This window comes from Gopherus flavomarginatus, chromosome 15 (genome assembly GCF_025201925.1).
Source record: "Gopherus flavomarginatus isolate rGopFla2 chromosome 15, rGopFla2.mat.asm, whole genome shotgun sequence".
Classification (NCBI taxonomy): domain Eukaryota; kingdom Metazoa; phylum Chordata; order Testudines; family Testudinidae; genus Gopherus; species Gopherus flavomarginatus.
Genome location: NC_066631.1, coordinates 24,299,113 through 24,313,658, shown reverse-complemented (window position 1 = coordinate 24,313,658; position 14,546 = coordinate 24,299,113). Strand labels below are relative to the sequence as shown.

General features: G+C 47.4%; 1 protein-coding gene across 2 annotated transcripts in view; it reads right to left on the bottom strand.

Annotated features, from left to right (window-relative positions):
* DHX37 (DEAH-box helicase 37) overlaps positions 1 to 14,546 on the bottom strand; it is a 33,511-nt gene that overhangs the window by 5,169 nt on the left and 13,796 nt on the right. The window contains exons 10-23 of one of the 2 annotated variants that reach the window (XM_050923485.1): positions 11,075 to 11,189; positions 10,610 to 10,705; positions 9,980 to 10,050; positions 8,991 to 9,135; positions 8,593 to 8,669; positions 7,655 to 7,887; positions 6,508 to 6,619; positions 5,371 to 5,477; positions 4,044 to 4,232; positions 2,883 to 3,007; positions 2,365 to 2,481; positions 1,908 to 2,080; positions 1,350 to 1,464; positions 366 to 503 (exon numbers count right to left, since the gene is read on the bottom strand). In XM_050923485.1, coding sequence (XP_050779442.1) covers positions 366 to 503; positions 1,350 to 1,464; positions 1,908 to 2,080; positions 2,365 to 2,481; positions 2,883 to 3,007; positions 4,044 to 4,232; positions 5,371 to 5,477; positions 6,508 to 6,619; positions 7,655 to 7,887; positions 8,593 to 8,669; positions 8,991 to 9,135; positions 9,980 to 10,050; positions 10,610 to 10,705; positions 11,075 to 11,189 — 1,813 coding nt within the window. Of the gene's footprint in view, positions 1 to 365; positions 504 to 608; positions 1,465 to 1,907; positions 2,081 to 2,364; positions 2,482 to 2,882; positions 3,008 to 4,043; positions 4,233 to 5,370; positions 5,478 to 6,507; positions 6,620 to 7,654; positions 7,888 to 8,592; positions 8,670 to 8,990; positions 9,136 to 9,979; positions 10,051 to 10,609; positions 10,706 to 11,074; positions 11,190 to 14,546 lie in introns of those variants that run through there. The other variant, XR_007769427.1, reaches the window with a different exon arrangement.

Sequence of the window (14,546 nt, the reverse complement as noted above, 5' to 3'; positions counted from 1 at the left end):
TGTTTCATCAGTGTAAGACTGAAGAACACAAAGAGACATTGCAGGCATTTAGAGAAATGCACAGCTAGGAACAGTGACATCAGAAGTCCTCAGGTATAGGACAGGATGTGACACACATCACAGCAATACCAGCGCCTAGAGGTTAGTACGCTAGCAGCTCTGTGCTAACTCTGGAGAACCCAGTGGAGATACGTAAGCCATCTCAAGGCATGTATAACATTGATGACTAGCAGGGTTCAGTCCTTTTGGACAAAGAGTTTTTATTCCATGGCCTTACAGCCAGTAGGGCACCAGAGAGCAGTTTTCAGGGGAATGTAATATACATCAGAGCTACATTCCAACATGCAATGCTTCAAGAAACTTACAGAAAACACTTGGTCTGTGGCATCTTATTCTGCCTGTTTCAGGGCAATAAAATGGAGGAGGATTTTCCAAAGGTTTCCCAAAGTGACAGTACGGAGGTAGCAGGACTGGGATCCACTCAGATTCAATGGCAGAAACACCTTCAGAATGGAAAAACATACTACCAAATAAAGCATCTTTGCCTTCAGAACAACCTGTTCAGTACTGTTTAAGCAGGGGTAATGTTCAGTGAAACTCGCACTCACTGGAGGTGAGCTCCTCAGACGGGTTGCCTCAGGGTCCATTTGAAAGTATCCCCATGGATTCCAGCACAGTTTTGTTTGACCTAGAGTCAAAGGAGAGCTGGAGAGACTCTAAGCCCTCGTTCCAGAGCCCAAGCCTCTCTCTTGCCCCGCACCATTTTGTTGGGTGGGAGGGGAAGCACAATCTGACTTGATCAAGCCCATTTCTTTTTGGCTGGTCTCTGGAAAGCAGCTTCCAGCCATGGGGCTCCAGCTCCTCTTCTGACTACCTGACTCCCTTGAAAGTCTTTCTCCCTGCTTAGGACAGTCAATTGGGGGTGGGAGGAGAACCACCCAAGTTGTCGGAGAGAATGCAACGTGCATCTGGATGTAGTTTTCCTAAGCCAATCCAACTCTGCACCTAGGAAGGGAAAGATCACAAGGAGCCAGAGGGAGGTGGTCTAGGATATTGTGAAACAAGAAGGAAAATCAGCAGCAACTTCCATGGCTGCCACGGGGAGGCCCAGAGCCACCAAGGGCTGGCAGCTCTGGAGGGTGTTTCCAGCTGGACAGGGCTCCTTGGTCCTGGGGATAAGTCAATGAGAAATTAGACCTGCCATCTACTGATCCCCACACTCCTGGCCCGCACCAAAGGGCAGGCGGGACATGTGCTGCGAGCAAGTGAAATACTCTTCTGATTCCATAGTGAACTGCTGGATAGATCTGAAGAGGGCGGAGGAGCTGAGCCATCTTACCCAATCTTACCTTTCATGTACATTTGAGTAGTTTCAACAATCTCTTGATACACCACGAACTCTGGGAGTTGTTTGAAGAGGACAGAATTCGGGTGGATAAAGACAGGGTCATCCAGCAGAGGAGTCTTAAAGAAAGCACGAAGGGCTCGGGATGAATGGTAGCATGGAAGGAGACCATGACGATTAGCAATCCAGTTCCTTCACAGCACCTAGTTTAAATCCTTCACCAATTTACCATGTTGTCTAAGCGATGGAGATTTTTGGTAACACCCTCGTTTTCTGCATCACCTTCCTTCTAGGGACCTCACAGCGCTTCGCAAATCACCATTCATTACACTTCCCAAAATCTTGACAAGACACCATAGAAAGTAATCACCCCAGACTAGGAGTGGGGTATCTGCAGCATGAAAGAGTTAACTTCCTGCAGTGACACTGGAGCAGGGCTGGGAACAGAGTCCCAGTCCTGCGTTTGGGCCACTAGACCATGCTCTGCATAGAACTCTTATTTCTAGATCAGAGTTACAGGAGGAGGGCGATGGTCAAACTGAGCCATGCCACTCATCTTTACCTTGTAGGCATTTTTCCATTTCTCATCCAGAAGCTCCTCCGCCTGGATCCTTCGGGCAATATGATCCCCTAACCCCGCCAACACTATCTGTCTCAAATAGGTCACCTGGGTCTCTGTGGGAGGCTTCATTTTTGGATCAACGAAGAGGCCAGCATCGGGGCAGACTGAATTCACTGAGGAAGAGCATGAGTGTTAAGATTCTGACAACGTTGGAAAGAAAAGGGTGTGACTAGAGGATCCCAGTTTATTTACCACTACCTGATGATAGGTACATACTCTCTAAAGCCAGGGGTATTTGCCATGGAGACTTAGCCTCTAGTTACACTGGGTTTATGAAAAATACCACTGTGGTGAGCCATGGAGCATGGGCTACACTGCTGGCAGCATTAAAGGCTGCAGCGTGCTGAGCAGAGAAAGCCCAAGCCTGCGACTGAGTTATCTGCTGCTAAACTTTTACCTGCTGTTGTCAGCTGCCCCCGTAAGCGCCTGATTTCCACCATCGCTTTGTATCGCAGCCCATTTGCTTCACAGAATTTAGGAGTACACCCTGCGTATTCACAGGCCCCCACAGCTCCTGGAAGAGAATCTTTATTCAGCAGGGAAAGAACAAAAAGAGCTTTAACAAAACAAAACAAAACAGCCAACTAGCTTCCCAAAGGTGAAACTGATCAGGCCTCAGAACATTTTCCCCCAGCAGGGTTGCGAATCCCATAGTTTCCATCTATTCAGGTTTGCTCACTGGCTGGAACTAGGCTGGAGAATGCACTGATGAACATAATACAGAACACCATCTTCCAGCAGCAAGAGATGGACTACAGGACTCAACTTCTATGAACAGCACGTAGCCCTCCTTATACAGCATTTCCCTTTGCTACGGCACTATGAATCCTTTAGCTTTGTATATCTGATCACGATGACTGTAATTAACCACCTCCCCGCAAGAAACAGTATGTTCAAGTCACAGGCAATAGATACCTAACATCACCATGAGGTCTCCTAGCTTTTGAAAAGGCCCTTGTCCAGCCCAGATCCTTCGCATCTGTATAACTCTTGCTTTCTTCCCCTTGAGCTTCTCCGTCTCTTCTTCACTTACAGCAGGTCTAAACCAAAAGCACAATCAATACATTTTAAAGTTTTCTAGCAAGCACCATCAGCCATGTCAAAGCAAATCTGTATCGTCCCTTCCAGTATCACTAAACACCAGACAGACTGACATACAATTGGTAACCAAAAGCCTGTATGAAACTGGAAGATAAAAAGAAAACCCAGGGAATCAGTCAGTTCGTTATCTCAGGCTGATCCAAAATAGATAACACTGGGTGACTAGGAGAATTAAGTGCTGCCTCAACACTCCAGTGGTTGTTCTACCACATGGGAGAATGGAGCGTGAATTCCAAGCCTGGCACGCCATCCCCGGGAGTTATTTAGAAGCTACAACAAAGGATATGGGACACTGCTGCTGGTCGGGCCAGTACTGCAGCCTATCTGAGAGGTGTATGTCTGAACAGGGCATTGAGGAAGTCATGGGACTAGACACTCAGACTCACCACCATGCCCCTGCCTACATATGGACCCAATTTCCCATCCAGCAAATGAGACTGAATGGCAAAACAATTCCGAGTGAGAGGTTTTAAAAAGCTAAATGATTAGTGCTGGGGATCAGACAGACAGCACGCTGGTCATGATTAACAGAATATCCTGCCTCTGCTCTGATCTCCCCTATAGCTTTCCAACTTCAGGCTACTGGCAGAATGACCACTGATGTCAGCTATACATGGGCTGCATTTTAGTCTGTTATCTGTAACTCTTCCACAGTGCAATCACAAGACAAATGTTAGAAATGGGGAGAAAAGGTCTCTAGGTATCTACAAGGCTATAGTTTTAATTAATGCCACCAAGCACAGAATACAGAGGTCAGTCAATGATACTTCACTGCCACCTTCATGCTTAGCGCCACAGGCACTAGTTTCATGGGGTAACCATTAGAGTTGCTGTATAAGGGGTTAAAACAAATATTTCCCTGTCCAGCTGGTCTCTCCAGCTTTGGCTGGTATTCCAGAAAGCAATACCTAGGCACTCTTTAAATGGTATCTGGCGCTAAGGGAACCTACTTTTACTCCAGCTTAAGCCACTCACCTCTCAAACTCCTCAAAGAACTCTCGAACGGTCATTGCCGACACTATGGTAATGGCATACGGCAGGCAGTCGTGCTGTTTACTTAAAGCAAGCATCTTAGCATAGCGTGGGGCTACAGGAAAGGACGCCATGGTTATGCCCAAGGGACTAATTGGGCTGCTCAGCTTTGCTATCTGCAGCTCTTTCAGCCTGGAAGGGGCAGAAACCAAGTCAAGTGATAACAGCTTTTCCCCCCTTTCACACAAGCTTTTTCTATAGACTTTGACTCGCCAGCTGTTTATTGCACATTTGCACTTCTCTCTCTCTGATTGCACACGTGACTTTAGTAGTGATGAATGACTCCAAATTCAGCCTGAATTCCTGTCTTCCCAACACTGCTTCTGCCCTGTCCTGCCCTGGAGGGACCACCTCCAAGTGTCAGGAAGGCTCATTCTCAGTCCTGGGACTCTCAGGGTGTGAGCAAGTGTGGGAAGGCAGCAGGAATTAGGCTGAAAACCCTATTTTGCAGAACAAGAATCACATGGTGACAATTTCTGGTCCCTAGAAGCGTGGGCTGCATTTGAAATGGTCACTATGGGCTGATTTACCCAATTTCACAGCAAAGGAACAGCATCGGTTTTAATTCACCCCTTTTGTTATTTCATAGCAAGTCCGCATGCAAACCTTCATTTTAGAATAAAAGTGTCCCATTTTGATGTAGCAGAAATTGATATTTTTACTGATTTCGCTGAATATCAAAACAGGGCACTTATTCCAGAGTAAGAGTGGCCAGGCAGAAACTCACGGCAAAACAACAAAAGGGGTGAATTAAAACTGACTTATTTTGCTGCAAGCGTGTGGGGTAGCCAAGGGGAGCTATTGGGTCCCCTAGAATTTATTGGCACAGACACTACAAGGCCTGGAAAGGCCTCTGAACATTATTAACCAAGATTTCAGTGGTGCATGAAATGCTCCCCATCTGCACAGTGCTTCAAGAGCTGTCTCGATTCAAGGTGCAGTAGAAATCCAAGGAAGGAGGAGCAAAAACCAAGCCATTAAAGTCTGAATCAGTCTCAGCTTGGCTGGTTTAAATCATCAGTTTATTACAGACTAGGAAGTGCAAAGGATTCTGGGAAGCAGCCTAGCTGACAAACCTGCTACAGCATTGATACCAAGGGGAGATTATCAGAGAACTGGCACAGAAGGGAAACCGGCAAAGCTCCGTCTCACCATCACGTAAAAGATGATGTAGGAAAAACACCACCCCTGTTGCTGCTTCCAGCCACTGCTACAATCCTCAGTAAGTCATCACAGTGAAAAAACTTGTAGGAGACCTCAGGCACCCTACCTTCCTGTCTTGAGTGGCTCCTTCAGGGCTCCAAGCGCTATCAGTAACTCTTCAGCAGCTGCAAGTGCCTCTGTTGGAGGTGGGGTTGGAAAAGGGAAGTTGATCACCTAGGAACACAGGAAGAAACGAATGTATAACTGACACTGAACAGTAAAGTTCAGCTGTTGTTTATCTGAGACAAGTCTTCTTTGGTTCCAAAAGCCAACAGAGGCAATATATTTAGGAGAACTCCCAGCACAAGCAGACACTTGGAAGGGAGTGGCTAGAGCACGCAATTAGGCATCAGGAATCCGGGGTTTTATTCTTGACTGTGACTGAATCAAAGTATGGCCTTAGACAAGACGCTTAAAGGCCTTTTCTGAAGTGCTGAGTACAGGGCCGGCTCCAGGCACCAGCGAAGGAAGCAGGTGCCTGGGGTGGCCAATAGAAAGGGGCGGCATTTCCGGGTCTTCAGAGGCAATTCGACAGCGGCCCTTCACGCCCTCTCTTCCACTTTGGCGGCAGCTCAAAGGTTTTTTGTTTTTTTTTCCCTTCGCCACTTGGGGTGGCAAAAAAGCTGCTGAGTACCCAGAACTCCCAATTTAAGGCAATGAGAGTCTGGGGGGACTCAGTAGCAGCCCTCTGAAAAGTAAGCCCTTAGCCTGTGTGTTTCAGAGCACCCCTCTGTAAAATGGAGATATTGCCTCTCATAGGGAAGTTGAGAGGCTTAGAGGACACTTGTGAAGTTAACATACACAAACAATGGACATGTAGGCTTTATTGCTCCTTTTGTATGAACATAACCTCAGTTCTTTTAAGGAACAATAGATTTCATTATTTTCTTCGCCCCATTTTTAAAATCCCAGGTCTGTACTGGCTGTTTTCATGAGACTGTTAATGAAAAAGCACAGTGCATGCACAAGTGGAGATGAGGTTGTTAAGCCTATTGAGGAGGTCTGATGCAATGCATTGCAAGATCAGAGCCAATGCAAACCAAGCCCTGGGACTACAACATAGCACCTCCCTGCCCCCCATCTATGATACAAGACACTATGTATCCTCACACCAACAGGCAGCGTAGTGGCAATTTATGCTTATGTCTGGCTCCCAGAAGACACTGAAAGAGTGCTAGAATCTAAAGCCGGCTTTTCAGCTCACCTTTTCAATGTTTAATGCTTTCATCTGTAGAATCAAGTCTTCCACAGGTCGCCTTGTAATTTCCGGAGGAGAAAATTTCTCAAAGTCACTGAAAACTGCAGATGAATAGAGCCTAACGAAAGAGCTGTGTTGGTTAGAGACGGATATGAAATCTGAACCCACAACATATAGGTCACACAGATGAAAACAAAAGCAAATAAAGTTTCTTTTTGTTTTTAACATCACTTTGCACTAAAAACAAGTGAATTTTTAAAGGTTTAATCTTCAGATTTTAAAGCATCTTAACCACATTTACATCTAAAATACCACACAAGAGAAATCAATTCATCTTCATGCATAAAGCAGTAAGACAGCATCAATAAATGGGAACCTGACAAGGAATGTGTTCACAGATATTTCTAAAATCACAGTGGTACAAATTAAGCCAGCACAAGCAAGCAGCTCAGTGTATCTGTCCCTCATTGCCCTGTATTTTCATCCACTAGATGAGGTCTCACAGTCAACCTATCGTACTAGGTAGCTTGTGGAAACGATCACGCTACATCTATTTCAGTTAAATAAAACTTAACAGAACATCTGACTATGCTGTGATAAAAGATTAAGCCAAGTTAGTGGGCTAGCTTAGCAGCTAATGCTCTGCAGTGCCCCACCAGTCATTCTGGTGTAGTTCCTCCCACTGAAGTCTCATTCCTTGAGCCAGAGGCAGCTAGCAATGCTGCAGTTAGGAAATCTTGACCTCTTCTCAAAACTCTAGCTGGCCCTAGAGTCCCATCCAGATCTCCTTTGTTGCAAAGACAGTGGTGAGACAAGGGATTTTCAGGAAGGCATCCAGGAGTTAATATCCTGCAATCCTTTCCCTCTTTGCTAACATTATCTAGGGGCTCTCTTTGCGCTGGGCAGTGCCATTTGGATCATTTTAACTGTTCTCTATTTGGGCTGTTTTACTAAATGGTGCTTCACTGCCTTGAGAGAGGTGCATTCTAAACAAGTGAAGTGCATGAAACGAGACGAGACCCAGGGGAGCTGTCTGATACACAGTGGCAAGAGTTGGCATTTTCCTTTCCTTTGGCTGCTCAACAAACAGAGAATGGTTTTCAGACCCTGACCCCTCCTTTGCGAGAAGCCTATGGAGAGGGAACTGGCTAACCTGTAACAGTGCCCTGGCTCCGTGCGGCCAGCTCGTCCTGCCCGCTGGTTTGCAGATGCTTGAGACGTCCAGGTGACTCTGAAAGATGAAACCCCAGTAACTTTGTCATAGAAGCGTTTCTTGACTTTCCCACAGTCAACCACGTATTTAATGCTGGGGATAGTGAGAGATGTCTCAGCCACGTTGGTTGCGACAACGCACAGTCTTGTTCCAAGAGGAGGAGGTCGGAACACCTGCAGCAAACAGTTTGGCAGATGAACGGCATTGCCCGTAAAGCAAGTTAGAGATGTCAACTCAGATAAGCTAGAATGGAAGTGGCCATTCCAAGAGCAACAGTAATACGTCAGCAGCCTCGCATCAGCTCCCCCTCCCTGCTCCCAGCACCTCCCACCCACTGGCAGCCCCACCGATCACCACCTCCCCCTCTCTCCCCGCACCTCCCGATCAGCTGTTTCGTGGTGTGCGGGAGGCTCAGAAGGGGGAAGAGTGAGGGCACAGCAGGCTCAGGGGAGGGAGTGGGAAGGGGTGGAGTGGGAGCAGAGCCTATGGCAGAGCCAGGAGTTGAGCAGTGAGCAACCCCCGACACACTGGAAAGTTGGCGCCTGTAGCTCCAGCTCCAGAGTCAGTGTCTATACAAGGAGCTGCATATTAACTTCCGAAGAGCCGCATGTGCTCCAGAGCCACAGGTTGGCCACCCCGAGCTAGAAAGACAGAAGCGATCACAATGAGCGTGGCCTCACATCATGTGTCCTGGTGGGTGAACTGAGCACACAGGTCAGCAGAGGCCTGTTCTCTCCCTTACCTGAATCTCCCGCTGGTCTGCCCACTGCAGGCTATGTCAAGATGCTAATTTTAGCACACAAACCAAGAGCTGCTGTATACATTCTAAAGTCAGGTACTGAGAACAGTCACTTATTTCTGTGCAAATAATCCTTTACCTTGGCTTGCTTTTCTGGTGCTAGTAACGAGTAGAGTGGGAGCACGTAGAGTGGAAGGGAAGAATCAAACTTCTTGCCTGTAGAGAAACAAAATGGCATTCTTAAAAACACTGCAAGCAAACACTGGACGTTTCATTCCCAACAGCGTCCTGACAAACTAAACTTTTATACACATTTCAACACGAAAAGAATCAGATTTTGCTTCTTTTAAAATTGCCATCAGAAACTCTGCAATGAGAAACCCCCGCTTTATAAATAATGGTTTACACTACACAGCCTAAAGTAGTCACACACCAGTTTAGAAACAAAGCAAACAGGACAGGTGCCCAGTAACAGCTTCACGTATTGGTAAGTGAGGTTTGTTTTACATGTGTGGTTTTCATTTCAAAGTATCAAACCTTCCTCTAGTCCATCATCCCCCAAGTCTAGGTCCATGTCAGAGCCCACAGCATCCTCGTCATCATCCATTTCAGCTTCTCTATCCTCATCACCTTCGTCCACTGGCAAAACGGAGTAACTGTTCAGATCGATTTTGGGTAGTGGCTAGAAGCGAGAAAAAGGGGAACCATTAAAAGCCTTTCTAGATATAATATTAGCAGTTGTGCAAATGGTCATTAAAAGCTTTTGGAAGTGGGTAATAAATGCAACTCTAGGGTCCTAATCCTGAACTTCCACTGATCTCAAGACGCATGGGGGATTGGGCCCTAAATGGTTTCATTCGTACTACATGGCAGGAACACTGAATCAGCATCCGTAACTGAGCGGAATCAGGAAAGACAAGCTGGTTAAATGTTTTTAAGGACGTGTTGTGTAGAAATGATGTTTTGTACATCAGGTTCCTCCCTTCCCCACAACCCTCCTTCAGGCAATTTTACCCATCAGCGTCTAAAATCAGAGAGCAATATTTTAATAATTTAATGATCTGTTGGCAATGAAGTTCACATCACTTATACGGTCAGCAGCCAAACACCAGTTTTCCTCACAAAGGAATTCTGAACCCACGAAGTCCAGAGTTCCTTCCACTGAAGTGCTAATTTATTAGTGCTTAATAGTGGAAATTCATCTCCCCTCCTTGTAGTGCCCAGGGGTGCATTCAAGCCTCTCCCTCAACCAACCACTTAAGGCAGCAGTTACAAATCTACAGCAAAGTGGGATGGAATTATTTACTTAAGGGACAGCCACTCAATTGCAAGTCGCTTACAAATCGGACCAAAGTATTTTTTTTTTTAAATCTGTTTGAAAACATTCTGTTTTCCTGAGCTATACACAAACGAAAGCCAAAACTGAACTTCTTTTTCAGGTCAACGGGTAATCTAGATTCCTGCTCTTTTGCAACAATTATCCACTGACACGAGTGCCAGTTCCTTTCAAGTTTAAAAGATATTACCATAGTTTTCTTCTGTTTGGATTTCTTAAATTTCCTGGTTTCTTCGACTGATTCTTCCTTCTCTTCACCTCCTATGAAGAAGCATGTGGGATTATCAGAGTGCTGAAAGATGACTCTGCAGAGCAGAGCTTAACATTGCTCTAAAGAGCTCTTCATTCAAGATGTCAAAGAAAATAATAGCTAGTGATCAAGTGGTTGAAAGGGCCTCTGGCATTTTTGTTATGTTAAGAGATCACATCAGTGGCTGAGGGCTGGTAGATTGCTCTGAAGTGATGCATTTTGAGGAGGACTCTGAAGCAGAGGATTAGCTTGCTGCAACAGGAGAGGATGTGAAAGCGATCTTCCATTTTAGGAAACAGCACCATTCCTTGCAAGCTCCTGTAATCAATACAAGGCTGAAACAGTGGCGAAATGCAGTGGACCCCAAGGGAGTTAAGGAGGGGGAAATCACACACAACACAGAAAGATCTGTTTTCTCAAAGCTGAAGCTGAGTCATCAGGATGTCTCTCAATAGGTCTTTTCCCAAGTTTATTTCTGGAATACTCATTGCTTAAAACCTTAAAGGCAAACTAGCATCACCATACGATGTAACAGTTAAAAGTTAGCAGCCCTTTAGTCCCTGGAGTTACCTTCAGTTTTATTTTTTCGGAATGGAAAGGCTTTTCTTAGTCTTCTACAGAGCGAGTGTACTTCTGCTTGGCCTGTTAAGAACACCAAAATCCCTCCTGCAACAGAACAGGTCAGCATAAATCAAAAGTCAGGTCGTTTCAAAAGGGAAAATCACAGAACTAGCACTCACTCTTCAGAGAGGACAATGTCAAATATATCACAACTGTGGAATATTAGGAATTGTGAAATGGGTCACATGTGAGAAATCATGCAGAATACCACAGCATATTAAGTACAGGCTTATTCTCCAACAACATCCCTTGCAAGGAATAAAGTACAGGAGACAGTGCTGCTGGTTTTTATGGGTTGTTTTGTTGTTGTTTTAATAAAAAACGTTTAGTCCCTGAAACCACTTAGACCCTTCTGGCAAACATTTTAAGTGTAAAGAATTTGAGAGGCTGAGGAGTTGTCTGCAGCAGTCTTACCTGCGGGTAACATTCGGTGGATTTTACAGACTTTTCTGAAACATTCCCCATTGTAGTCATCTACTGGCGTTCTCTTATTAAAATGAACAGTCACAGGGAATTGCCTTGCATCTACCTAGAACGGAATCCAACAGAAAACGAGCCTCATTTTACGATTACAGCAGAAGCGGGTTTTACGTACTGTGGTTCAGGGGGAATCAGAAGGCTCATTAAAAGCCTTGACACTGTGCCCTTTCACACAGTTGAACAGACATTTCACCACACTCCACAGAAATGGCTTATGCATTTGTTTTAAAATAGCCCAGTTTCTTGAAAACCATGTTATTTCTTCTCTGTATTTAAGCTCATTTTTACTGTTTTGACCCTCTGAAAATGAGTGCAGCAAATTATCCTAAAAAAATGAAGAGAATGAGAATACATGGGAGGTAATCCAGTCCAGCATTGCTTTGATAAGTGTTCTATCTGAAGCCCCAGTGTCTAACATATTGTTAGTTTGAGACCCCGAAGATGGGAAGCTCACTACGACCAATTTGTTTGGCTATTGCTCTAGGCTATAACAGTATTTTTCATACTACAAAGACCTTTCCAATGATTCTGTTTGATTGAACATAAAGTAATACCACTTTGAATGGAGACAGGGCCGGTGCAACCATTTAGGCAGACTAGGCGGTTGCCTAGGGTGCCAAGATTTGGGGACGCCAAAAAGCGCCCCCCAATTTTTTTTTAAGTGGTTGAGCGGCCACTGCTGCTGGGATCGAGAGGAGCTCGGAGCTGCCGGCAGCCCAGGGTGTCCCCTGGGTCAGGGCGCCGCCGCGGCAGCCAGCAGCCCAGGGTTTATAGGGGGCAGGTTCTATATGTTTGCGGTACACGAGCACCAGCAATATTCAGGGCTGGGGGCCCTGCTCCAGCAATATTTGGAGCTGGGTCTCTCCCCCGGCCCTACCTGGATCGGGCCCTGGCCCCGACCCCCGCGGGTCTCCCCCCCACACGCCCTGCTGCGTCCCTGCCGCACAGAAAGCGGCGCAGCACCTCTCCCCTGCCTGCTTCTGTTGCTGGAGTAGAGCGGCTCCCGGCAGAACTGCTGTCTGCTGTCCCAGGGTCCTAGTGCCCCCCATCTCCTAAGGGCAGGCTGCCCTTACCCTGTGCTTCCGCCCTTGCCCTGAGTCTCTCCAACATCCCAAACCCCTCAGCCCCCCACACCCTAATCCTCTGCCTCAGCCCTGAGCCCCCCCGCATCATGAATCCCTCATCCTCAACCCCAACCTTCATCCCCCTGCGCTCCCTCCTATCCCCAAACTCCCTCCCAGAGCATGCACTCCCTCCCAGAGCATGCACCACCTCCCCTTTCCCACACACTCCTTCCCACCCCCAAACTCCCTCCCAGAGCCTGCATCCCTCACCCTTTCCTACACCCCCACCCCCAGCCTGCACCCAAACTCCATCCCAAAGCCTGCACCCCTCACCCCCTCCTGCACACCCACCTCCTGCCCCAGCCCAGAGCCTGCACCCAGCACCCAAACTCCATCCCAAAGCCTGCACCCCTCTTGCACCCTAATCCCCAGCTCAGGGCCTGTACCCCAGAGCTCTCCCCCGAAACCCCTTCCAGAGCCTTAGGCAAGTCGGGGCGGAGTTTGGGGGGCAGGTTCTGGGCACCACCAAAATTTCTACAAACTTGCCACCTATGCCTGGGTCAGCGTGCCACCGGCAGCCCAGGGGTTCCACTGCGCAGTTGCTACTTCACTTCTCCCGCCTTCCCAGGCTTGCGGCGCCAATCAGCTGGGAGGAGAATTAGAGCAAGACAGCGTGCTCGGGGAGGACGCGGAGCAGAGGTGAGCTGGGGTGGGGAGGTACCGCAGGGCTCCTCGGGCCAGGGGGAGGGGAGCTGCCGCGGGGGCGGCGGGCACACTTCAGGGCGAGGAGCTGCTGCAGGGCTGGGGGGGGCGCAAGATGGAAGTTTCGCCTAGGGCGCGAAACTTCCTTGCACCGGCCCTGAATGGAGACCTCTCTTTCCAGTATAACTTTCTAAACAATCAAGGGCTTAAGATTCCTTATATCTAGCTTGCTACCCACGGAAAACTAGCTGTAACATTTAGTGCAACAAACAGAAAAATTGGAAACATCTTGCACTCCTGCTAAACACGAATGGCACCAAATTAATATTAAAGAGACTTAACATTTCAAAGTAAGAATGAAGGTGCTAATCTGACTTCACGGTGCCTTTCACCTTCTGTGCATTGGCAATATCAGCACAGCTGTGTTAACTGCTTTGGCCGAGCCAACATTTTGTAGGTTACCAAAAATAGCAAGCATTTCTCCCTGCCCTTACCAGACAAACTGATGACAAGTCAGTAGAATCAAAGACTCAAGAGAGCTACTTAGAATCCAAAAGGCTTTTTAAAAATTACTGTCAAAATCTGAGAGAGAGAGATTCCACTCTATAAAGAGTAGAACTCCACTTGGATCATTTTCTAAACTGTAACTGTCAGTGTTTTGAGACCACTTTCTTCAGTGGGAGCTGGAATTCTTAGCAAGAGAAGCCGCAAAAAAGACGGTTACTCACCTTTGTAACTGTTGTTCTTCGAGATGTGTTGCTCATATCCATTCAAGTTAGGTGTGTGCGCCGCGCGTGCACATTCGTCGGAAAACTTTTACCCTAGCAACTCAGTGGGTCGGCAGGTCGCCCCCTAGAGTGGCGCCTTCATGGCGCTTGATATATACCCCTGCCGGCCCACCCGCTCCTCAGTTCCTTCTTGCCGGCTACTCCGACAGTGGGGAAGGAGGGCGGGTGTGGAATGGATATGAGCAACACATCTCGAAGAACAACAGTTACAAAGGTGAGTAACCGTCTTTTCTTCTTCGAGTGATTGCTCATATCCATTCCAGTTAGGTGAATCCCAAGCCTTACCTAGGCGGTGGGGTCGGAGTGAAATGTGGCAGAATGAAAACTGCTGAGCCAGAGGCTACAGCATCTCTTGACTGTTGAACCAGGGCATACTGCGAAGCAAAGGTATGGACCGAGGACCAATGGAGCTGCGCGACAGATCTCGTGGGTAGGAACACGAGCCAGCAAGGCGGCAGATGAAGCCTAAGCCCTGGTAGACTGTACGATGATGTGGCTTGGGGAAGTGTGAGCCAAATCATAACAAGTGCGGAAGTCCGCCATCACCCAAGATGAGATCCTCCGAGAGGAAAACAAGCAAGCCCTCCCTTTGGCCCGCTACCGCGACAGAGATGGGGCACCTTACGAAATGGTTCTGGCAGCGCAATATAAATGCGAGCACTCCACAGATGTCCAAGGAGTGCAATGGTTGTGCCCATTGCGTTGAGCTGTGGGTAACATGAAAGGCCGAAACCACCTTAGGGAGGAAAGCTGGGTGCGGTCATAACTGCACCTTGTCTTTGTGAAACCTAGTGTACGGCGGAACCACCGTAAGAGCTCTGAGCTCGGAGACCCGTCTGGCCGATGTAACAG